This window comes from Pteropus medius, unplaced genomic scaffold, assembly GCF_902729225.1.
Source record: "Pteropus medius unplaced genomic scaffold, Ma_sr-lr_union100, whole genome shotgun sequence".
Classification (NCBI taxonomy): domain Eukaryota; kingdom Metazoa; phylum Chordata; class Mammalia; order Chiroptera; family Pteropodidae; genus Pteropus; species Pteropus medius.
The window spans coordinates 8,932,369-8,958,570 of NW_024354502.1; the positions used below are offsets into that span (position 1 = coordinate 8,932,369).

General features: G+C 36.0%; 1 protein-coding gene, 1 long non-coding RNA gene and 1 pseudogene across 2 annotated transcripts in view; all 3 read left to right on the forward strand.

Moving 5' to 3' along the window:
- Positions 1-673: 673 nt before the first annotated feature.
- EIF3H (eukaryotic translation initiation factor 3 subunit H) overlaps positions 674-26,202 on the forward strand; it is an 85,775-nt gene continuing 60,246 nt past the window's right edge. The window contains exons 1-2 of the mRNA XM_039853926.1: positions 674-855; positions 21,140-21,296. Of these exons, the coding sequence (XP_039709860.1) occupies positions 724-855; positions 21,140-21,296 (289 nt within the window). The 5' untranslated portion in view covers positions 674-723. The remainder of the gene's footprint in view (positions 856-21,139; positions 21,297-26,202) is intronic.
- Positions 864-10,988, forward strand: LOC120595662 (uncharacterized). The gene is made up of 2 exons (XR_005650930.1): positions 864-2,144; positions 3,695-10,988. It is a non-coding gene; the product is annotated as an uncharacterized LOC120595662 (long non-coding RNA).
- Positions 24,002-24,119, forward strand: LOC120595734 (uncharacterized; annotated as a pseudogene).

Consider the following 26,202-nt stretch of genomic DNA (forward strand, 5'->3'; position numbering starts at 1 on the left):
TCTAAAGCTGTCCAGTATTCTTTTAAAAACTTGAGACAAGTCTTTCAAACTGTGTTATGTCAGCCTGATTTTTAGGGAACAGGTTCTGCACCACCCTTCAACACTTTACATAAAATAACTTCTTTGTCCTTAAGTAAATCCTGCATGAAACTAATAGCAGCAAAGGACTTAGTTCTCGTAATTCTGATCAAAGTTCCCATGTTTTAATTTCTATATAATCTACATGGAGACCGATATCTAAAATTACATAAGACAAACTGCAATATCGCTCACCACTAATTAACATAATGACGTTGGGCAAATCATGTCTCAGTTTCCTAATGCGTGTAATGGGACTACAGCTGTTCATGGGAACGAAGATTAATCCAAAAATTAGAATCGAAAGCATTTTTACTCATGGAACGCTATATAAATGTGAGCTATAATGTCATTATGATCAGTTGCCTAATGGAGACTGACTAAACATAAAATGAAAAACATTTTAAAAAGTCCACTTTCGGCTTTGAGCATTCCTTAAAAAAGCTGCAAGCGCACAGTGCGCATGCACAGTGGATTCCGTTGGGGTAAGAGTGGAGGCAGGATTACAGGTGGGAGGCGGGGCCGTACGCCAATCTTTCCTCCCAGCTCCGCCCCTCAAACGCCAGTCTGCGCATGACGTCACGAGAAGCTTGTACTTCCGCTCTCGAGCACTCACATTTCTCTTTCTTCCTGTCTGGCTGAAAGATGGCGTCTCGCAAGGAAGGCACCGGCTCTGCCACCACCTCTTCCAGCTCCACCACAGGTGCGGCAGGAAAAGGCAAAGGCAAAGGCGGGTCCGGAGATTCGGCCGTGAAGCAAGTGCAGATAGATGGCTTGGTGAGTGGGGATCCGTCTCTCCAGGCCCACGTGGGGAGCGTAGTTCCTAGCCCGGTCCCGCCAGAAGCGCTTCCCGGCAGCCTCCCATTTGGGCTTGGTGAGGTTGGGCGAAGGTTTCTTCCTAAAATCCTCCTTTTTCAACTTCGCTTTTTGTTGGGAGACTCCAGCAGACTTCTCTGCCATCTGACGGAGGAATTGAGGGTTGAGGAAGGGGACCGAGGCTAGGGTGTGTGTGACAAGTTCCTTGGGTTTTGTTTTGAGATGCCTGGGAGAGGGGATTTGGAGAAAGAATTTTTCGGGAGACAAGTAGGTGACGGAGGTGTCGAGAAGGATCTAGGACTCCTGGGGCTTTTGGAAGGAGAGAGGAAGGTAAACTTTAATGCTTCTTTGCTGGGCTATGACATCTGTAACTTCCCAGGTGGAGATTTATTTACTTTGGAGCCACTTTGGAGCCTGTGGTTCAGAGCTTTACCTGAAAGCGCATAATTGGAATTAACATCTTTTATGTTGGCTTCTCCTTTCCCCATCTGTGAATGTTGGAGTGCTTCAGGATTTGAGTCTAGGCTTCCTTCTCTGCCTGACATAGTGTAAAAAAGTAGTTAAAAGCACACCTCTGGAGGTAAACTGCTTGGGTTTGAATCTCACCTCTAATTAGTTGAATTGACATTGGACAAATTACTTAATCTCTATGTCTCCTTTTCCTTTAATTTGGGAATTAAAATGAGCTGAATGTGTTAATAACTAGCACACTGTCTGGGACATAGTAAGTTTACACTTACTCTTAGCTGCTGCTGCTATTATTTGTAGTAGTAATAGTTGACCTTTAAGGCCCCTTCTCATGGCTTTAAATATTTATATTATTCCTAGCATAATCTTTCTTACCAGACTTGGGTGTTGTATGCCACTCTTGAATACCCAACTGTCTGCTTGACATCATTATTTGAATATCTTATAGGCACCTCAGATTTAACATGTCCAAAATAAAATTGTTGACTTCTCCCCTTCATTCCTCTATCCCCCTTGTTGGTCCTACCCTAGACTCTCCCATCTTAGTAAATGGAACCATCATCTACCGGTTTGAATAAGTCAGAAAACCTAGGCATTAACCTACTTGGTTCTTTTTTTTTCTTTTTAACCTTCAACATCCAGCCCCTCAGAAAACCCTGTTGATTCCACGTTCATTGACCTCGCAGTGAATTCAAGGCCCACCAAGATGTTGTGTTTAGGTTTACTTCCTAGTATTTCCAAGCTTCCTAGGAACTATGCATTCTAACCACCAAAACTATTTGGTAAGCCTGATGTTTAATCACATTTGTTTCTGGCACTTTGACCAGTTTTTCTTCTAGTGTTCTTGAATCTTTCCTTTCCTACCTTTGGTCCTGTTTCATCAATTCCTCTGTATTTTACCATTATTGTTCCTTCAACATCTTAGTATTGTCAGGACTTACCCATATTAAAATGTTCAGCTCTGCCTCTTAGCACTCTGTTCCACTCTTAATCCCCACTTTTTTCCTCTTAAAGTCATGGTCAAAACTTGTCTATATTGGTAGTCTTCCATTGTTTCCTTAATTCGCTGCTATTAGAATATGCCACCGCCAATTTCCCGACTTATTTTTAAAAAGATCATTGATAACATAAGCAAAGAAGTGTAAAAAAAGATAAAAATATACACTCAAAATAGTGTCTGTATACATAATTTCAATAATCACAAAATATCCATTCTGTCAATCTGCCATTCAGCTTGCGAAATAAAACATTACAAGTATCTTAGAAACCCTTCCCACTTCATCCTTTCCTCCCATCCCTTCTTGCCACCCTGTTACTGTTGTGAGCTTTATTTCAGTGATTTCTTGGTTTTCTTTATAGCTTCACCAGCGTGTTCCTAAACAACTTTAGTTTTGCCCGTTTATACTAATAAATATGAATGAAATTATAGTATGTTCTCCTGTCTTAATTATATACATTCATCTCATACCATGATGGAGATTAGTCCGTTCTAGAGTGAATAGTCGTAATTCCTTCATTTTCATTATTATATAACATTTCATTGCATGCATATAACATATATTCTTCATCTGACCGTTAATGGACAATTACATGGCTATTTTCCTTGTGCGAAATGGTTTCTCAGTCAGTGTGTCTTACTGTACTGTGTACAAAGTCAGTACGCAGTATATCCTTTTGGGATGGAGGAGCACATCTTCGTTGTAGTCAAGTTGTCTTGTTCCTAGACAAGATCAAGTTAATCCTTCCTGGTGAACTTTTCATATAAAACCTGCTCTGTTTCCCCAAACCAATTAGAATCCTACCTTTCTCATGTACATTATACTTTTTATACTTATAAAATATGGTCCATAGACCAGCAAAACAAGTAGAATTAGTCTCCCTGGGTAGCTTGTTGGAAAAGGAGAAATATAGTATCTCAGAATCCCAGGCCCCTCTCCTGACCTGGTGTATCAGGTGATTTATAGCATGTTAGTGTTTGAGAAGTACTGCTGTGGTTCACATTGATCTTTTCTCTGAACTTTTTATGATGATGGCCTGTTTGTTCATCTTGTCATGTGATTATATGCTATTAATGGTTTACTGTTTATATATTTTTCCTTTGTCACTGAGATGATACGAAGGCTAAAATGAAAAACATTTGTGTCCCTCATACTTCCAGTGCTTAAAACCTATTGCCATCGAAATCTGTTACCGTTAAAATTTTGTATTCTCCTTTATGAGAAAGTTACCTCATTATATAAATTGTTAGCTACCTCATTCCTCCTTTATTGGAAGTAAGGTAGAGAATGTTTTTAATAAGTGAAAAAGTTACATGTACTTTTTTGTTATTCAGGTGTCACCTCAGATGTCACCTCACAGGGACCTTCCGACTGATCTAAAGTGGCCCCATCTGTTCACTGATCCTTATATCACCCTGTTGGGCCCTTGTTACTGTTTGAAATTGTCTTATACTTGTTATTTGCTTGTCTTCTCACACTGAAATATCTACTTCCTGAGAGCAGGACCAATGTCAGGTTTGTTTACTGCAATATTTGCAAGTGCCTAGAACAGTGACTCAGGTACAGTGAATGAATAAATACTGTCCTGTGGTACAGAAATTTTCTTTAAAATGAATCATGAGGAAACTAGGTTAGTAAATGCTTTTTAGAAATTAATAGTGTGTTGGTGAGAGAAGAGCACAGAAGTGAGGCTAGAAAGAAGACCAGTTAGCTTCATAAACTTGTACATATTTCTTCATTATTTTAAGTGTCAATGTCTTATTTGTAAGAAAAATCATTAATGTTGTTTGAACACCTACTGTTTACAAGACTCTGTGGCAGGATGGTTTGGTTAGATTATGTGTGATCCTCACAACAGCTTTGAGGGTAGATTTATCTCTGCTCTACTTACCTGATGGTTATTCAGACCTAATGAGAAAATGTTGAAAGTGTTTCGTAAACTGAAAGGAATAATTCAGATTTGTAAAGGGCTTATACTAGGGTATGACATGTATCACTGTGTGTGTGTGTATAGTTTATCTTAATTTATTGCCCAATACTGGTCAAGAGTCTTCAAGAATCCCTTGGGGGTATTTACGTCTGTTTATTTCTGTAATAAATGTCATCTCTCTTTGAAGTTTAGATGCTTTGAATGATTTCTCTTTCTAGTTGGCTGCCTTTTATTTTTGCCATTAAATTTCTCTGTCTTTTACCTCCTTGATTTCTAGCTTTTCATTTGCTGCGGATGAAAAACCAAATAAGTAGTCTTGTTAGCATTATTTCTAACACAAGACTAAGTACATTCTGAATGAAGATTAAATTAACTATGCAGTCTGACATTTTAACTGCTTAGTTATATTTTTTTGCTTTGGCAAGTAAGATGTTATAGCCTAAATAATAGCTTTTTATAGTAGATAAAAGACATTTGACATACATTACATCTTAGGAGCTCCAGGAGCTGATGAAAGTAGTATTGGCCAGATTATACATATGGTTCAGTCAGTTATAGAAACTGAATGGCTTTTCAAGGACATAAAGTGAATGTATCCTAGAGCTTGAACTCAGATTACATCTTGCCATCCTTGATTCATTCTGCTTTCCATTATTACAGCTGCCTTCTACAATGTAAGGACTCAATAGCTGTTAGCCAGGTACTGTTCAAAGTACTTTATCTATATTACAGCGTTGAAGCCATATGACAACTCTTTGATGTAGGAACCATTATTAATTCTATTTTACAAATGAGGAAACTCAGGTATATATAGATTACGTGACTTGCTGAATGTCAGAATCAGGAGAAGTAGTAGCTAAGATGTTCACAAAATAATCTAGTATTCCTTTCTCAAGCATCTGGAAGTGTATTTCCCAAAATTCGGGGCTCTTACCCATTTATAACTTTAAAATATAAGAAAAGCTAATTTATCAAAATCTTTGTGTTTAATAATCTGTCATTCTAGGAGAAGATTTATAGCTAAAAGAAGTCAATAAATATTTTCAAGTTTGGAAAAAGGCAACCTTTAGTCTGTAGGTTAGACAGTTTAAGATATTGGAGAATTAAAATTGAAGAAAATAGGGCTATTAGGGAAAGTTAGAAGTACTGGTAGCTGTTCCTAAGTAATGTAGTTTATCTACCTTAAGTAGGTAAACTTAAGTCCCTTTGACTTTTCCATCTCAGGATGCATCCAAGATTTGGGTAACCCTGCAGATATCCTAGGCATTGTTCCTTTCTCTTAAGGTCAGAGGTCTTATTTACCATCCTTCCACTCACCCACTTACCAACCTTCCTACCTACCTACGTTTTAACAAATTTTTCTGACAGTGTTTTTTGTGTTTATGGCATAAACAGTAGTGATGACAGGCTCTATTAGTGTAATTTCTTGTCAGCTTCTTGATATGATTTAAGGAGCTCAGCATACATGGTGTTTCTCATGAGATGATTTAATAAATTGATTAGCATATCTGGGCCTTAATTTCTTCTACTATAATATGAGAATAATTCACGGCCTTCTTACTATAATAAATGAAAGCTTAATCTGTATAATTTCCTAATGATGTTTAAGCATTGTCAGTAACAGTTTTTGTAGATGGTATGGATTCTAATGGTTGATGATAGTTACAGTGGAGTTTCAAACTGTGTGCTTTGCCAACTAAATGAAATATAAAGAAAATTTTTAACTTTAGTTGTTGCAGCATATATAGCCTAGGCGAAATATTACTCCTCAAATGGCTGTTCTAACATTCAACAGTGCACAGTAAGTATACATCAGACTACTGGTGTCTTATCTTTTGCTTTCCTGTCACCTTTGCCTTCAGCTAGTTTCTGTAAAATTATAAATTCTGATCTTGTGCTTAATACCCAGGGTTTCATGAGTTTGGCTGAGCAACTCCAGGTATTTTATGTCTTGGCAGCATTTTCCTGGACTTTTAGCTCAGTCCTAGCTCTGATATTGGGGAGAAAAGCCTCTATAGAACATTAGGCTTCAAAGAGGGTCTTTGCTAGTTTTTATTTTTGTGGTCACATAGTCTCACTTTTGCTTTATCAGCTCTACCTTAGTTTCTCAGATGAAAGCTTCTGATGTCAGCGCTCACACAAAAACTTGGTTGCATTTGCTTTTCTCTTGGAAAATTAGTTTGTAATTTTGTTTTTGTAAAATATTTAAAATATGGTACTTGGATATTATTTTATTTGGCAGTATATGAGAAAATATACTTAAAGGCAAAATAGATTTATTTTTCCCTCTAAGATACTATTTCTAGAAGATCATTTTATAAAATGATTATATACCGTAAAGATTAGATTTTAATAGCAAAGTACAGTTTAATTTACATGTTCATCTGTTTGATGGCAAACTGTATTGTTTCATCAAAAGCTTTCAGTTGAAATGGATATTGGAGTATGCCAGAGTAGTGTTCTGTGTCAATGTTGATACCAAGCCCAAGCATACAAGAAAAAACTGATTTAGCAAAGTAGTGGTAACTCAGTATTAACTTAGTCAAAGTATAAAACTTTTTTACCCTTTGAGTCTGAATGTCAGCTATATTTTGGCATAAAATTTTGAGATTTTATTTTTCCCCCAAATAGTGCCTGAACATCACAAGTATTCATTATATCCTGATGATTAATAGATATTTTTCCCTCAGTATCTTCTGTACTTTCTGTCCCTGTGCCCAACTAGTCTCATTTGTCATAAGTAAGAAATGTTTATCTATAGGATAGTAGTAATATGGTAAAATATGATGTTTTAAAAACAAAAACAACATACTTTTTTTGTAAGAGAAGTTTGGAGAAATCACAAAAACACAAAGAAAATTAGTTTATAAGCTTATGACATAAGGATGGGCTTTAACATAAGATTTTGAGCTTTACTTTTCTAGTGTTTTTCCTCTGCTTTGGTAAATACCTAAGTTGAAATGAATGAGTTAAAGGTTATGCATGTTCTTAAGCATTATAAGCAGCTTGCCAGTTTGATCCCCAACCTTTTTTGCCATTAGGGACAGGTACTCCTTTGAAAATCTAATACCTTACGACTGAGGTGGAGCTGAGGCGGTGATGCTAGCGCTGGGGAGCGGCTGCATATACAGATGAAGCTTCAGTCGCTTGCCTGCCACTCACCTTCTGCTGTGTGGCCCAGTTCCTAACAGGCCACGGCCAGGGGTTGGGGACCCCTGTTGTATACTACAGTTTACTTTCCCACCTACAGTGTATTAGAATGTTGTTTCTTGGCACCATTACCAACTGAAAGTTAGGTTTTTTTAAAAACCTTAGTCTTTATTTTTAAAATTAAGTGTACATGTTAGTATGTTTGTTACAGAGATTCAATTCGGTCAATATTTCCTGTTCCTCAGTGATAGCACCATCTGTCCAGGTCACCTAGGCTTTTGGTATCATCGATCATTCCTTAGGATTTCCCTTGGATTCTCTTAAGATCACTTACTTAGTTTTCGAGTTTATAACTGTATTGTCTGCACTATTCATTTCTTGCCACCTCCTTGAACTATTTGAACAGCCTCATGTGAGTGACTGGTCTTAGAGATTCCATTTTGTACTTGATCATCACACACAATGCTGCTTAGTAAATAATCATCTTAAAGGACAGCTGTGGTCCTAGAATGCAAAAAACCCTTTGGAAAATCCTCGTTACACAAAATAAGTTCAGACTTTATAGCCTGTCTTTTAGAATCTTCTTTACCTTTTGTCTTTAGCCTTCAAGCGAGGGTTTGTAGATACTGTTTACAAGTTTGGTTTAAGGGTAGCCTTTAAAGAAAACTTTTTTTTTTCTTTTTGGATAGAAGAAAACCCTTGTTTTACATTTTGTGCAGAAATGCATAACCTTCAGTTTTGTTTCAGAGGACCTTTTTGGAGAAGGAGAGAATTCCCCTCTACCTCGCTTAAGTTCTTACAGCTGGATTAATAGTAAAACAATCACACTGACACAAGATTAGATCTATAGGAGAAAAACCAACTTAATATGTGCATGGGAGAATCACAATAGGATGCTCAGATCATGAAATGAGGCTGAAATAAACGATCGAATCAGGTACCTTTTAATGGTTTAGAGACAATATTTGTGAAGAATTGACAGCACAAAAGATATAGTGCTCATTAGGAATCTAAGCAAGGTTTGAGTATTCATTAGTGAGGAATCTAAACAAAGTTTGGGCCTGGGTAGTAACTCAGTAAAGTGTTTATATATAAGCCCTTTGGCTCTGGATCTCTTGGCTCTTGTGATAAGATCTCTCTCAGCCATCCTGGAGCAGGGAGGGCACCTTTCACAGCGGAGATTTATTTCCAGCGCTCAAGGAGATGGGAGGGTCAAAGTGCCCTTCTGGTACTGGTTGCTTGTCAAGTAACCTTAATTCGAAGTAATCAATATGCCATTGTGGAGTATTTTGGGGTAGTCTGTCTCAGGCCCTGACAACTTCTTCGGGAGAGAGCGTGAGTAATCACTTTCTCTTGGGATTGGTGTGGTATACTTTTTATACAGGAAAACTGAAGCCCTTTTAATTTATTAAACCTATTTAATTAAGCACAGCCATTACACTGGATACACATGGCACACAAATAAAAAGGCAGAAAAGAGTAGGTAAGTGAAAAGAAACTCACTTTCATCCCTATGTTCAACCACTCTCTTCCCAGAGGCTGTCACAGTTACTCATCTTTGATGTTTCCTTCTGGACCTGTTTTAGCAAGCACTGCTTCCTGTTGAGGAGGCAGGAACAAACTGTAATCGAAGCACCCCCGAATCTCTTAAAGGCCTTCTCCTTATGCAGTGGCCCATGCTCCTGAATCCAGTGAACTTGATGTGTTAGGAAGCAGACAGCTAATAATAGTTTTGAAATTTTTTTGTTTCGTATGAGAGAGGAAATAAATTTTGTTCCAGCGAAGCCTTTTTAGCACTCATTTTATGGTAGAAAAATTACCTTCCATCTACATGTGGGAAAATTTGCAGATCGTTTATATAGTATTGAGTTGGTAAAGTAAGAAATTAATGTTATAAATTAAACGTTATCAATTAACATTTAATTGCGGTTATACATTTGATCACATTATTGTACTTTATCATGACTATTTTTCATGATGAGAGCAGTGCTAGTCTTGAATTTCTTGAGGCTACATTGCCCTTCTGGCCCCTTTTCCTACAATTGTTAGTTGATTTAACTTTAAAACCGTGGACCATCAGTGAACATTAGATCCAAGAGAGTAATAATGAAATATACTCTTTCAACTGAAATATCATAGAGGTGATATTAAGTGTATTGGAGCATTGCAACTAATCCCATACGTGTCAGGAGCAAACTATCTTTTTTTTTCTATTGAAGTTACTTAAATTTCTTTCGCATCAAAACTCAACAATAGTGATTTAAATCCTGTTTATTATTTGACTCTGCCAGTTATGAAATGGGACCCTTATCCCACTTGAGCCATAAAATGTGTTAAATTTAAGACTAATGTTGCTCTCTGCTTTTTGAATTTACATTTTGGCAATAACTACCTTCTTTGTTCCGTGTTAGAAGAAATGATCTAGGCTTAACCAAATAAGAAAACTGCCAAGTTCACAGATCAGTCGTTGAAAGATGCCAGAATTAAACGAAAGTCTAGATATTGACTTTACACAGCATGCTGAGGGGAGATTCTGCGGCATTACAGTTTCCTTGAGACTGAAATTCTTTTACAGTAATAACTGCTTTTTGATGGCGATTGATATGAGAAATTCAGGCTGTGGACCTTACCTCCCAGACTCTAGAAAACTGGTATGATGCCTGCTGGGAATCATGCATCCTGCCTGGCCTCTTCCTCCACTGGCCGACAACTGGTGCAGTTCGGGCCTCGCTTTTTTTATTTTAGACTTTTAAGAAATTATTGGAGTGGATCTAATATTTTTAGCAAGGCTAATTAATGTAACGTATTTAAGGAAAATTTCATCCATATGGAAATACATGAAAACATATGTGTACACACAAATATTTTGAATAAATCAGTTTAATCCCATTTTAATACAGATTTTAAAAATTTTGTCGTGAAACCCTGTAGTATTGATTGTTAAAAGAGATAGCTCTAGGTCCAGATGACTCATAAGTCTTAACGCGAATGTAAGTTTGGTGTCAGGTGGTTGATACTTTTTTTAAGTGGTTGATTTTTAATAAGTTATATTTACATCTTACTAGACTAAAAAAAAAAATCTCTGAGAAATAGACTCTGAACATTATGGAGAAAGAGGTATCAATGCCATGAGAGTACCTGCCATATTCTAGTCTCACACTATTTTTTGGATAGGTGGATGGATGAGTGAATGAGATTAGGTGAAATGTTTATTGTAATGATAGTAGTTGTAACAGTAGCTGACACTCACTGAGGATTTACTAGGCACTGTATGCTAGGCCCTTTGCATACATTACTTTTTAATCCTTGCAATAGTTCCATGAGGTTGGTACTGACTCATCTGTCCCCTCAGGTGAGGCTAGGGTAGATCAGGTAACTTGTCTAAGGCCAAAGAGTTCCATTCACACTTTCTTTTGGGTTCCAGTGCCCAGCCTCTTAACAACTACGCTCTATGATTTTTCTTTCTGTACATGCCAGAGGTTCACATTTGTGTGTATACTCATGAGAATGAATTTTTAAGCTTTTAATAAAGTTATCTATCTTTCTTACCGGGGCATTATTTTTTTCACAAAGAAATAAAGATTAGTTCTAGAGTTATTATGTTCTAGACAACAAATGGAAAACAACAAATCAAGGTTCGAATGTTGGGACTTCAGCTGGATAATTTATCATTGGATAAATTATCCACTGTTTTACCTCGATCTTACAGAGCTCATGATTCAAAGTGGGCTCCCGCTGCTGAAAAATTTGTTTTTATCCCTTTAAAAATACATTGTTCAGAGTGGAGTCTAAACAGAATAGTATTCTGGCCCAGCCTGGGAGCATGCCTCTCTCCTCCTGCAGAAGCAGTAGCGGGTGGGAAAGAAACTTTGGGCTTGAGGGCCATACAGTTTGCCTCTCACATTTGTTGAGATAATGTGGTTTGAGAGACTTCCTCTCAGTGACATACCTTAAGGAGTGATTATAAAATCTGAACATTCAGCTTCTGGAATCGGAAGGGACCTGTCTACCTGCTTAATGTTACAGCTTCTATAAACCATTGCTCCCCAAAATGTGGGGTTTGGTTTGTGAACTGTTTACTGATCTGCACAAGATAAGCACAGGATTGAGATTGAGTGTTTTAGAGTCTTTGGTAGTGTGTTATTACAGTGATAGCCCGTGTGGTCTCTGGGCTTGTATTTTCTGTTTTTACATTTTTTTCACTTTTCTAGTATTTTCTGTTCTTTTGCTAAAATATTGGTCTGCAGTAGACTGCAGAAAAATGAGTTCTTCCAAACCGATAGCTTGAAAAGCACCATTATAAATGATTTTTGTACCTATATTAGCTAATAGCATCGTCCTATAACCAGAGTCTAATGATATTTAATAGAACCATATCTAAAATACTGTTGTGTTCACTAGATTTTATTTTTTTAATTATTAGTTTTAATGGCACAACATTTTAGTAATTTTAGCATTTCTTTATCTGTGAGCTGTTTAAAAGTGTTGCTTATTCTAGGTGCACAGTACAGGTTGCAGCCTCTGAGCATTCTCTCTGAACTTAGCTTTATAAAGGAAGGTTAAAAATGATAGGCGGTTTAGTTCTACAATTTAAAACTATTTTGTCCCCAATCATTTCAACTGGGCTTTGAACAAATCCTTTCTAGTATATTACAGGGACAGTGGGAAACCTGCTGCTTTTCCTGGTGAACATTTATTGCTATCAGTTTACACAAAGTTTGGGTTGATATTTTGCTAATTTATAATTAATTTAGGTTAGGCTTCTCTTAAACACATCTCTGCTTGTTGAAAACCAGTCTGCCTATCCAGAAGCTGGTACCTCTTTTACCTTGATGATGCGTACATATGCATATTATCTGGTAATTTGTATATGCAAGTGCAGGGACACCTGTGAAGACAAACCATATCAAGAACAGATTAGAATTTAATGTCAGCAGGTACTCAGGTTTATAGTCTGTGAATTTTTTCTTTTTTTCCTACTTTAAAAGCCACTTAACCAACCCATATATATTTTTAACATATCCAGAAGAACTTGCTAAAATCAGATTATTTCCACGTTATTCTGTCAGCTCAGTAGCACTGTCAGAAAAGGAAACTACATTAGTTTGTTCTTTGTGAAATTCCATGCAGTGATTGCTGTGTTTTAAAATCTTTTCCCTTACTTTTTTTTCTTTATTTGATATTCTTTAAATTAAAAACAAATACATGCTTACTATAAGTAAATAATACAAAGGTTCATAAAAGAAAAGGTATGTCCTTCTACACCATATTGTACATACAAAGAAACATAACTGCATGTATATAATAGGTTTTTATTATTATTAATTTTTAAATCTCTTTCTAACCCTTTGTCATGGGTGTCTTTGGGAATCTGACAAATGCCACAGACTCCCGCTCTCTCCCCGCACCTCCCAGGAAAATGCCTTTAAGCACATAAACAGAATACTGCATATAATTTTAAGAGGTTCTTAGATCTCTTCAAGTTCATTTGTGGCCTTCAAGTCTGAAAGTTTGCTTTTAGTGCTTGTACACTTTGAGAAGTAGAACTTTGGACAGTTTTTTTTTTTAACCATGTCTTTTTGGTGGAGGAGGGTTAAACATTTAAACATCCATTTTTTTGGTGAATTAGTTTTACATAGCAGATTTTTCTAGGTAACTGAAATTATTAATTACATGGTTAATATCATTAAATTCTAAAATACTTTAATAGAAAAATTCTAAAGGTTTTACTTCTCTGACTTCTAAATTACAGTTTACTTTGTTCGTGATTACCTAGGCCTATTATGAACTTGAGTTATTATAAACTTGAGTTTATATATAGATATATAAAATATACATCAGGTAGGGATATAGCAGTGGCTGTTAACCTAGTTCCTAGCATTTCGAGAGATCTTTGAACTCAGTAAAATTGGGAGGGGGTGCACATAAGAATTGTTTCTTCATTTAAAGTATGTACAATTTTTAAAGTGTTATTTATACACAATAAACTCCACTCATTTTAAATGTACAGTATGATGAATTTGGTAGTTGTGAACAATTGTGTAATCGCCACATCAAGAAGTAAAATAAGATAACTGTGCCATCCCAAAGAGTGCGCCCTTCAGTCAGTGTCCCCCCCTCACCTCGGTTCCAACCACTGATCAGTTTCGCTTTTTCTAGACTTCCAAATAAATGAAATCATATAGTACATAGCATTTTGTTTGATTTCTTTCACTTAGTATAATATTTTTGAGATTCTTCTGTTGTTCTTGGTCTTTTGTTCCTTTTTGTTGCTGACTAGTATTCCATAGAATGGATGTACTGCAGTTTGTTCATCTGTCTACATTTGGTGGACTTTTGGGTTGCTTTCAGTTTTTGGCTATTATGAATAGCGCTACTATGAACATTTGTGAATATGTCTTTGTATGAATATGTTTTTATTTCTCTTGGGTAAATTCCTAGGAAGAGGAATGTGGGTTATGCAGTAAGTAAGTTTATATTTAACTATAAAGATACAGCAAATATTGTTTTCTGCCTTTCCACCAACAATTTTATGTAGCTCTGGCGTTTTGGAAAGGTCTCAGTTTCCACTTTCTGACTCAGACAAGTTCAAGACCTCATCTTCTGACCCAGGACAGATCACTTTGCAACCCAGCTCCTAGCTCTTGGGGATTGTATCTAGGTCCCATGTTCTTTTGCACACTGCTGCATTAACTCACAAGGTTAAAGCTTGGGTGGTGAGTTTCCACTTCTAGCTTTGTTGACTCTAAACTTTTTAGAAATGCAGTTTAGTCCAAATTTCTACGTGTACACAGGAGTAGAGGGGGTTAAGGTACTTCAAACCAACATATTGTAAAGCTAGGATGTTTTCAGGTATATTTCTTAAATATTTCTTAACTCTGAACTTTTTTAGAGCTGCTGACCTTTATTAGAGAAATTTTGGGTGGTAGCTTCATAGACATAATGTTTTCCAGGTAAAGATTGACCCTGATACTGGTGTGGAGATACTGCTGATGAAAAGCCATGGTAAACCTTTCCTGAAGTACTTTATTAATATATTGTGTTTATAATTCATCAACAAAATTTATATGAAATTTCTAGTCTTGAATAATATAATGGCATCTTAAGATATAACTGTTTCTGCCAGTAGATTGGGTTTATTGTTTATGTACCGGTGCTTTTGGTAAAAACGTGAAAATGTACTACTCCCACCCTAGTGTTCATCCATCCTAGGCCTTTTCGTTCCCTGAAAATACAACTTGTGTATTTTATGAAAAGTAGATACTAGCATTTTTGTTTAAACTACTATTTAAAATCCAATAGTTGGCAAGTAATTTCTTAACCCAAGTCTTCATAGGGCTGACTGCTTGTCCTTCAGCCCTCTGCTCGGGTGTCTTCTCAGAGAGAGGCCTTTCCTGGACCACGCTCCTGAAGGTTACTTCCCTTACACCCCCTCTTTTATTTTCTTCATAGTACTTTTCACAATCTGTAATCACATTAATTTAAACATTTGTCAATTTTACTCTCATTCTTCTGTCGGTGTTTAATGGAGGATTCCAGATGCTACACGATGTGTGAAATAAAAGATTGAATGCAGAAACAGATATGAGAATCCAGTTGTCTTTTATTAAACTAGACATTAATAGTAAAACAATGTCATTCTTCTATCCTGATTAAAATTTCTTTTTGAAAATGTAAATGTTTTACAAAATGTGAAACAATGTCATTTTTGTATCCTGCAAGTTTTTGTTTCAGAAAATAGTTATTTTTCATAAAAATGTAATTTATGTTAACATGTAATGCATTTATTATTGTTTTTAAATGAATAAATATTTTGAACACTTCAGTTTTAATTTCTAACATATAAATATTAGTATAAAAATTCTTTGGGATCCTGAATAATTTTTAAGCATGTTAAAAGGGCCCTCCCTGTGACCAAAAAGTTTGAGACTTGCTATTTCCTAAAATAAAATGAAATCTCTGTGATAGTAAAGACCTTGCATGTCTGATTTAGTTTCATTTTCACAGGGGCTGGCAGAGGTCACTGGTCTTAGAAGTCACTCAACAAATAAATACCTAGATGAATGGATTAATGAGTATACAGAGGAAGATGAAATATCATAATTCTGGTGATTCTGGGCAGGGCTTCCAAGTCTTTCTATAGTAACTGGTCTTTGCAGTTATTTGACAGAAAATTATTCTAATTCATCAGACAGCAGAATTTTTTGTTTTGGACAGATTTAAATTGTTCCCTGGCATGGAGTTGAAAGTTTTTGATATGATTTTGATAGTGAGGTCTTACAGATTCTGTTACATATTCCTTTTTAGGGAGGAGGGAAGATTTTATTCATCATTTTTATTAACTCACATTTTAGGTTTATTGACTTCTGGTATAATTAATTTGGATATTTTAGATTGTTATTTATGTTTTATAATGAGAATACTTTGTGTCTTAGAAGTTATGTCCTTTGCTTGTAGCCTTTTGAGCACAGTTAGGTTTCCATTTTTTTTAAAAAGCCAGATACTTATAAAAATAGTCTGCCTTGCTCTTTCAAATTGTCTGCACTGAATAATAGTAATAGAAAAAGTTGGTTCCTCTAGGGTAATTTCAGGAGACAGGACATCTGTTTACTATCTTGCAGGTTGAGATTCCTTGCTAAGACCTGGCCAACTTGAGAATGTGCAAACCTCACAAAGCCGGGAGACTATTCTAGAGACAGCTGACCCATTCAGGGAACAGTACTTACTCTGCAGGGCAAATCAAGTAGGTAATAAGCATTGAGACCCAGAAGACGACAGTTTGGGAGGTGTTGAAGAATTTGGTAGATTTAAAGTTCCGTTAGACAGTTTCCATCCCTCGAGGCATAATTTATAGAAATATCTTCATTTACCCACGGATTTATGGGATAAAGGAGCTTGGGCAGCATTAATTCATAAGCTGTCTCAGGTATGGGGCCGGACCATCATCAAGCCTTAGTCTAAGTAGTCTGCTGTGAACACATTCGATGCTTCTCAAATGGATTGCTGGCGGTGCGTTTCCTCTCATTTCTATATTGTAGAGATTCTTCCAAGCAGGGCTCGAGTACCTCTTATTAAGGGGTGATATTTATGGTTTTATGAATAAAATGTTCACTTTTGGGTCTGTATTTCTCAGTGTACTCACTTTTCAGCAACACAGCACATCTTAAAACAGGAAAAGAAAGTTGTGATTTAACCAGTTGTGTGGATTTCAGTCACCTGAGGAGTTACAACAAAACAAAACAAAACAAACCCCAAAAAAGTAGGCTGGTCCATACTCTCATTAAAAGTTAGAGTGAATTAGGATGTTAGAATGACTTGGAGAATCTAAGAACAAAAACAAGAAGAAACAATCCCTCCCAAATAAAAAAATATATATATGTATCTCTCTCTCTCTCTCTCTCTCTCTCTCTCTCTCTCTCTCTCTCTCTCTCTCTCTCTCTCTCTCTCACACACACACACACACACACACACACACACACACACACACCCGTGTCCCAGCCCAGATCAATTAAGTCTTGAATTTTAGAGGTTGGGTTCAGGCATCAGGTTTTTTTTCTTTTCTTTCACTTCCTCCCTCCTTCCCTTCCTCTCTTCCTTGACACTTCCTCCCTCCTTCCCTTCCTCTCTTCCTTGATGGCTCTAATATGTAGCCAGGGTAAGACCACTCTTCCTTTATTTTTTAAGAAGCTACTTTGGTCACTTTGATAAGTTGAGAGTAAGTAGATAGAACTCCTGAGTATGTGGGATCATTTGTGACACATAAACAAAATGTAAGAGCGTGTGTTCGTTTTGGAGAAGTATTCATTTTTCCACGTATTATTTTTAAAAGTAAGAACAAGGAGCAAGATATCAATAAACAGGATTAATTAAAAATATATCAGCACTGTTTTATGGACAGAGGCATATGGTTGGTTGAAGGGAGAAACAAATGAAAGATGGTGAGCATGACTGAAGCAGGACTTTTGCGGGGGAACATTCCCATCTTGTGGCTTGTGAGAATAGTGCTGGTAATGGTTAAAAGCTGTATTGCATTCTTGCAACTAATGGCGGTTTCCTGTTGATGCTACTTCTAGTGATCAGAGCACAAAAAATTTGACCTCCAGCACCATTCCCTTATAGTCTTTCGCTGCCTGACCCTGTAACTCTACACTGAACTTCTACTCCACGCACGAAGCCCTGCTTCTGCAACCTGGTTACAGAGACTCTTCCAGAGCTTTTGCACTGTATTCTGTTTCAGCCTTGTTATTATAAACGTGTATGGAAAAGTTACTCAGTTATTGTGAAGCGATTAAAGTATTTTGGAGTCAGAAGTCAAATCTCACCTCCCTGATTCAATAATTCTGTGTCAAGTTATCTCTGTTTCCTCATCTGTCACTAAATGAGAAATATTACTGACTTAATAGACGTTGTATGTAAGACAGTAGAGTGCATGATGTATCATAAGTGATCAGTAAATGCTTACCATTCATTTCTTCAGCAAATATATTTTGAGTATGTTTTATGTGCCATTCCCTGTGTTAGGTGTTGAAGATGTGGTAAGTAAAATGTCCCTTTATTTTTATGAGTCTTTAAGAGGAGAGACTGAGTAGAACATCATTTCTATTACACATATCTATGGAACATTTTTATGTATACAGTAAAGTCCTGGTTATGTAGAATAACAGAAGCCTTGTATGTCACTTAGTTACTTTTGATCAGGAATTTCCTTTTGATATCTACTCTAGAGTTTGTAATACAAATCCACTACCTTATTTTTGGACCAAAAGATTTGAGATTTTAGTGTGTATGTAGGAAATAAGGCCATAAAATGTCAAAATGAAAGATGAGTCAGTTTAGTTTTGATAAAAATGGTTTTTTTCCTGAATGCTTTATTTCATCAGATTATATTAAAATGGCGAGATCATAAATATTAGAGTTGGAAATTATTTTAAGGATCACCAAGCCCGAAGGCTCTCTGTTTTTGAAGGCCGTAAATTCTAGAGAGAATTCATCCTTAAAATTGAAATGGTCTTTCCTGAAACTTAACACCTGTGATCCTTCATTTGCCTTTCAAAGTAAGACACATTCCCTAGTTCTACTCTATTTGGAAAATGCTTTTTGTGATTATCCCTACCTTGGAGAGAAATTTTAATGCATTGAACTGGTCTTTATCACAGAATTTAAAACTTTCTCTCTTTTAATTACTGCTTTCTGTGTATACTTATTCATGTTGATTGACTTTAGCAGGTAGTTCAATCACTGTGTTTTTCTTATCTCCAGTTTGGGACTGTTACTGGTAAATTTTCTCATTCTAGAGAACTAAATAGAACAAGTCAGTGATGCTACAAAGGGCTGGCTAATTTCTCTTACTTGGAGCATTGTCTGTTGGTGCTGAGTAAGTTGCATTGACTCTGGGGCAGGAACGTCAAGCTGCTGTTCTGTTTGGTTACATTGTCCCCTCCTCCAATAGCTTTACAATTCATTTTTGTTAGAGCTGAGACAGTGTTTCAATAGAAGATACTTTTGAATTGTGATAACCCATTTTTAAATATAATGGGTTTTTTTTTTTTTCAATTCCTATTTTCTTTATAAAAGGAAATAAGGTTACTTTGTCCTGGCTTGTTTGTGAAACTGTGCTGTGTCCTAGTCATCAGTACTCCTTTTGCACACATAGGAACCAGGAATTTAGGAACCACTTCTAGAATTCATCTGAAGATCTGCATTAAGCTCACATGTTTTCTAGCATCTCTCATTTACTTTAATTTCAGCAGCGGTTCAGTGATTTCATTAATAGGGTTAAATCTTCAGGGACCTTAGCAACCTAGACACGTTCGTAGATGGGTTTGTAATAATTCTTTATTAGTTTGTTTATTCCTTCTTATTCATGTTTCTTTTATTTATGTGTGAAAATAATTGTTCTTGGCAGAGAGGTAAGTTGCATAGGAGTTAAATAGTTCTGCTTTCTTTTTATTGACAAAATAATATTGATGATTTGTTGAGTATTATGTGGCAGACACTGTGTAAAATATTTACTATACATTATTTCATTTTTAATAGTGTTAATGTTATGAAACAGCTCCATTTTGCAAATTAGAAATCTAAGACTTAGGAATAACAAGTGACTTTTCCAAGGTCACTGCTAGTAACCGCTGAAGCTGGAACTCCTACACATTCTCGTGTGACTGTTAAAGCCCATTTTATACCCTTCAGGAAATGGAGAGGTCTTCGATTCAACAGTGTGTAAGTTTTGTGCACTTTCTTCATTTCACAGCACTAAAAGTCTGTCAGTCTTATTAGCTGGTGTTCTGCATGAAGCTCTTTCTCGTGCTAACTGCTTCTGTCTTTAGGAGGGCTGGATCTTATTGGTGTAAAATCTTTTTGGGTCTATTCATCACTAAGTCTTCACATCTTTTATTAACCCATTGTTTTAATTATTGAGTTACCAACATGAAAATCATCTTGTTATTAAAGCTAAAGTATACATATGAGCTTTGGAGTTTAACTTGATTTAAATATTGGCTCTACCGCTTACCATATGTGTGACCCTTAGCCATTTACTTAATTTCTCTTAGCTTCAGTTTTTTTATTTGTAAAATGAGTATAGTAATGCCTTTCTTCTAAAATAATTGTGAGAATTATATGATTCAATATGTATGTAAAATAATAAGACTATTGGTTGGCATGTCATGTTCAATAACGTGTTGGGCAGTGTAACCTGTTATTAACTGGCTATCGATGAATTTTTATCAATAATGTATTTGTTTAAAATGAAATAATAATCAGTAAAATACTATTTATCTTCTCTTGTTAGACTTAGTTTGCCCTCTGAGAACTTTTCATTATATTTTAAACTGTGTTGCCCTTTAGTCTTCAGGCCATGAGCTTATACTAATTACTACTACTACTACTATTAATAAATTATGTGCCAAGCACTATTCAAAGCACTTTATGTTAACAGCCTCACATTGTAGGAATTATTAATAATTATTGTTACTGTGAACTTTTAAATTAATTGTTCAACAACGTAGTGTCTTTATCTTTATGGGAATATTAAAGGAGAGAGTGATAGAAGAGTTGTTTATTCCATTAGAAGTTATTCGGTGTTTCCTTCTGGCTGAGGAAAATTAGGTAGTGCTGGAGGCTTGGTTCTCTTTGTGTTCTCTGTTACCAAGTAGATCTTTCTTGGCTACATGCTCCCCATGCTGCCTCCTCTGACTGATGAGGCACTGTGTTCAGGAACCGTCTTGAGATGTTGAGAACTTGGCAGGGGAATAGTTCTGCTTTCACACATTCAGATAACTGAGGTCTTTATTTCTGTGTCTTGATGGTTCCATCATCTGTGTCAGGAAATTATCTTCCTGTGACAAAGGTTGACAGGATCTCTGCCTCTAATAACCTCAGGTTGAGGTGACATTGTTTGACCGAAAGAACCTTGGATGCCAGACCTTTGGGGAGCCTTACCTGAAAGTCTTGAGTGTTGTATGTGCACGTTTTTGACATGTCTTCAAACTCCAGGAGTTTCAGATGTACATTTAGACTGTGTGAGCTTTATTATTTGTGTAAGGGTAAAGGAAATTATTTGTAAGAAATGTACTTAGTTCTATTATATAATTTTATGGTCTTGCAAAAATCCATTAGTACAGTTTATGTTTTCATTGAAATAAAGGAAATGTAAACTATAAGAATGGTATTTAAGCTTGCTTCTGTTATTTTCTTTTAGGTGGTATTAAAGATAATCAAACATTATCAAGAAGAAGGACAAGGAACTGAGGTGGTTCAAGGAGTACTTTTGGGCCTGGTTGTAGAAGATCGGCTTGAAATCACCAACTGCTTTCCTTTCCCGCAGCACACAGAGGACGATGCAGACTTTGACGAAGGTAAGGGCACTCTCCTCAAATGTGTCTTTGCACTGCACACAAATGCCTGTTAGTACAGTTATCACTATAACATTCGATTACGTGTTACTGAGAATCTATCAGGCTAGCCTAGTTGACTTGATTTCTGTGTTTCTTGAAAAAATTATACACATTCTGTGAAATCAGGATTTATAGTGACAACTTCATTAGTTTCGACTTATTCAGAATTCGTAATTCTGGTTCCAGTGATTTGGATAGGATCTGTACTGATGTTAACTTTTCCATATGAAATCAGCTTGCCAGATAACTTAAGTTGTGAAGGACTAGGATCATCATTATGTGCCCAGCATCCATTTCCTTCTATGGTTTTCTACTGAATGGTTACGAAAGGATGGATTGAGCTATCTAGTTTAGAAAGAAGATTCTTTAAGCATTTCAGAAACATTTTATTTTTGTGCTATAGGTGTAATTGCTTTGTTAGCAGAGGCCAATAAAAGCTCACCAAAGGCCAAGGTCTGTATCCTAAAAGATTAAAAAAAAAAAAACAAAAAACTACTTGAAAATAATTTCTCACTTGTCTGAACTCTCAGGGCTTATTTTCTATATAACTTTTATTGTAGTAAAAACAGATGACAAAATTTACTGTCTTAACCATTTTTAAGTAGTCTTAACTGTATTGAAGTTTTTATGCAACAGATCTCTAGAATTTTCATCTTAAAAAAACTGAAACTATATCTGTTGACCAGCTCTTCCCCTCCTCCGTCTGCCCCAGACCCTGGCATCCACCGTTCTCTTTTTAGTTTCTAAAAGTTTGACTGCTATAAATACTTCATAGGTGTGGAATCATGCAGTATTTGTCTTTTTGAGACTGGCTTATTTCAGTTAGCTTAGTTGTCCTCAAGGTTCATCCTTGTTGTAGTGTATATGACAGGACTTCCTTCTTTCTAAAGGCTGGATAATGTTTGTTGTCTATATATGCCACATTTTCTTTATCTATTTATCCATTGATGGCTATTTACATTGTTTCTACCTCTTGGCTATGGTGAATAATGATGTAGATGTCTCTTTAAGAACCTATTTTCAGTTCTCTCGAATGTATACCCAGAAGTGGGATTTGCTGGATCACATGGTAATTCTGTATTTAATTCTTTGAAGAACTTCCATATTGTTTTTCTGTAGTGGCTGATCCCCACAAACAGTGCACAAGGGTTCCACTTTTTCCACATCTTCACCGACACTTGTTATTTTATGGTTTTTGATAGTGGCCCTTATCACAGGTGTGAAGTGGTATCTCATTGTGGTTTTCATTTGCATTTCCCTGATAGCGACATTGAACATCTTTTCATATGCTTTTTGGCTGTTTGTATGACTTCTTTAGAGAAATGCCTATTCAAGTCCTTTGCTCATTTTTTAGGATTTTTGTTGTTGAGTTGAATGAGTTCTTTATATATTAACTCCTTATTATAGATATATTTTCTATTTCATAGGTTGCTTTTTTACTCTGTTGTTTCCTTTGCTACAGACGCTTCCTAGTTTGATGTAATCCAACTTGTCTGTTTTTGCTTGTGGTATAATATCCTAGAAATCATTGTCAAGGCCAGTGATATGAAGCTTCTTCCGTATATTTTCTTCTAGCAATTTTATGCCAGTACCATACCGTTTTGATTACTGTTACTTTGTAACATGTTTTGAAATAAAGAAGTGTGAGGCTTCCAGCTTAGTTTTTCTTTCTCATTTTTATTTTGGCTATTCAGGGTCATTGAGGTTCCATTTGAATTTTAGGATAGTTTTTTTTTTTCTATGTCCACAAAAAATGTTACTGGTATTTTGATAAGGATTGCATTGAATCTGTAGATCACTTTGGGTAATATGGACATTTTAACAATATTAAATCTTCCAGTGCATGGACACAGGATATCTTTCCATTCATTTGTGTCATCTCTGCTTTTTTTTTAACGGTGTATTTTAGTTGTTAGTGTACAAGTATTTTGTGTCCTTGGTTAAATTCTTAAATATTTTATTTGTTTTGATGCTATCGTAAATGAAATTAAAAAGACGACTCCGTTTAGCCATTCATTTTTATATAACTTTTAACTGACAACTTTTAACTTGGATAAAATGTTTTTTAAATCATTTGACTTTGTGTCTTCATAATACCTGAACAAGTAATGGACACAAAGTATATTCTTGCTAGTACCTTGATATTGCAATTTGGTCTACAAAAATCATTTTCTTTTTTTCATTAAAGTGATACCTCAAGAAATCAACAAAGGCACTTCAGTATTTGCATTTTTAAAAGCTTTTGTATAGTGTGGATTTTTTTTTTTTTTTTAAACTGGCCAAGCTCTCCGTGTTTCGTCTGAAACTGCTGTAGTGTCTCATCTAATTTACTGTAGTACTACAGGATTAAGGAGGGGACCCCTCTGCAGTCCTTTCGGGCAGTGTTAGGCTATCTCCGTTTCTGTTCACCAGCGCATCTGGAGATGCGGACTTCTATTTTAGTAATAACTGTTTTAGAGCTGGAAGACGGGGTGAAGATGGGATTGTTAACTCAGTTTCTTTGGTTTACAAGTGAGGAAGCTGAGAGGTTTGCTTGAAGTGACTTGCTCGGTTACTCGTAGTGGCACAGTTGGGAGTAGAATTCATTCCTAAAGTTTGTATTATCACTTCATTTTCTCAGGTAATTAATTTTGTTTTATAAAATTCTCAATTTAGAATATGAGCAAGTCTATGGCCTTGCCACCCTGAACAAGCCCGATCCCGTCTGATCTCGGAAGCTAAGCAGGGTCGGGCCTGGTTAGTTCTTGGATGGGAGACCTCCTAGGAAGACCAGTGCTGTAGGCATAAAAAATAAAAAAATAAGAGATTGTAAGCTGACAAGGTCCTTGCAATCTGTGAGGTCAACCAAGGGTTGCCTCACCTTAAAAAGAAAAATAGAATATGAGCAAGAAATATATTCTGTGCATTTATGATAGATAAAGCAAAGTGTATTACTAATTTTAGATCTTGATCATTGGAAGCTGACTTCTCTTAGGGACTTGAGATATTTGACCAATATGCTATTTCATTAACAGGTACTGTAGGAAGCTTATTTAAAAAAAATGTTTTAACAATATTGAGATAAGAAACAAAACCTCAGTTTAGCATTAAATAATAAAAAAAAATGCTGGACATTGTGTGCTATGTACTGTATGCACATTGCCTGTAATAGTTGTTACTCTGCACAGTTGAAGGTTTTGTCAGTCCCACGTTCCATGTTAAGAAACTGATTCTCAGTAAGACAAATAACCTCCAAAATCATTTAACAGAGAATTAGGATGGAAAGTTGTGACTGCTTGGTGCCAAATCCTATGATTTTCTTGCTATATGATGTCACTTAGATACTTAGTAAAGTGGAAGCAAGTAATTAGTGTTAAGTGTAGAGCATCATTATTCCGTATCTGAAATCTGCTTTTTGGGTAAAACAACTAAATATTTTTTTCTTGGTTTATCTTTAGACGTTAGTAGGATTTGCAATTTTTCTTATACATATGAAAAATCTAAGATAACACTCTGTATTTCTTAATTGCCTTAGGTAGTAGTCTTGAATTTTAGGTTCTCTCACCTAATCCATTTATTTATCTGAATGGGCATTAGTGTGTAGTCACCATTATATTTATATCAAACTTTGATAACTAAATTTTTCTATTGATTATTTTAAATCATGCTAAAGGCCAGGTGGTTTGCTTACTGTTTTTCCGTTGTTTTATGTCTGCTAAAACTAATATTTATTCAGGGAAAGACTTGTTGTTGAGCAAGCACTGGGCTGGCATTTGATGTTTATTTTTTCACTGATTCTTTCCACCTTCCTGTGGAGGAAGCATGGGCACTAGCTCCATTTTACAGGTGAGGAAATTGAGGCCCAGAGAGGTGACAACTTCCTCAAGGCTTTGCAAACACCAGGTGACCCAGTGGGTCTCTCTGACTTCAGGGAAGGATCTTTTCTTCTGCTTTCCCCCCTTATGGGAATAAAATAAGTACCAAATATTTTATAATTTTAGTGATTACATATTTTGAATTGCTTAGGTTTTTAAAATTTAAAACCATTTTTTTAACTTTTGTTTTTGTTTTGGTATCTCATGTAAAGTGGAGATTTTAAATCTGTGGCCCAAAGGGATCGTCAAACTATCATCCGCGGACCTGCTTTTGCATGTAAAGTTTTATTGGAACACTGTCATGCTCTTTCATTTATATATCTGCTGTCGCTGCATGCCTGCTACATAGTATAGTTGAGTAGTTGTGGCCGAGACCATGTGGGCACCATGCCTGAGTTTTTTAATGTCTGGCCCTTTAAGAAAGTTTGACCACCCTTTTTTATATATAATTTTTCTTCCTGTTCTTTTCCTTCTCTCATAGTGTTAAAGAATAAGGTTCTCTCTTTTCATCATTAATTGATGACTTTTTGTTTGTTGTTTATTTCTTCTCGATGTTTCCCTTAACATTGACTCTGAGTCCAGAATGTACTGTGGGCACTGTAGTGAAAATGCTGATATTGTTGGGTGTTTGTTTCACTGCTGGGTGTGGAAAGTATCAGAATAGGCAGTTTTTGCTTTAATTTTAATGCATGCATTTTTCCTTTAAGAAAAACGCCTACATTGTGCATTAGGGGACCTGTCTGTAGATAATAGGGAAGAAAGACATTTAATTTATGGTGGCAGACTTGTGACCAGGTATTGTGGAAAGGTAATGGTTTGAGGCCAAAAAACTTGGGTGGGAATTCCAGCTCAGTACTTAGGAGGATCTGTGTAACACCGAATAACTTAACTTCTGAATCAGTTTTTTTCTGACTTCGTAGTATCTTTCACTTAGTGTATATTAATTGCTTACTGAGTACTAGAAAGATAGTCAAATGATAATTTCCTTATGAGATGAACTTTTTGGGTAGTGC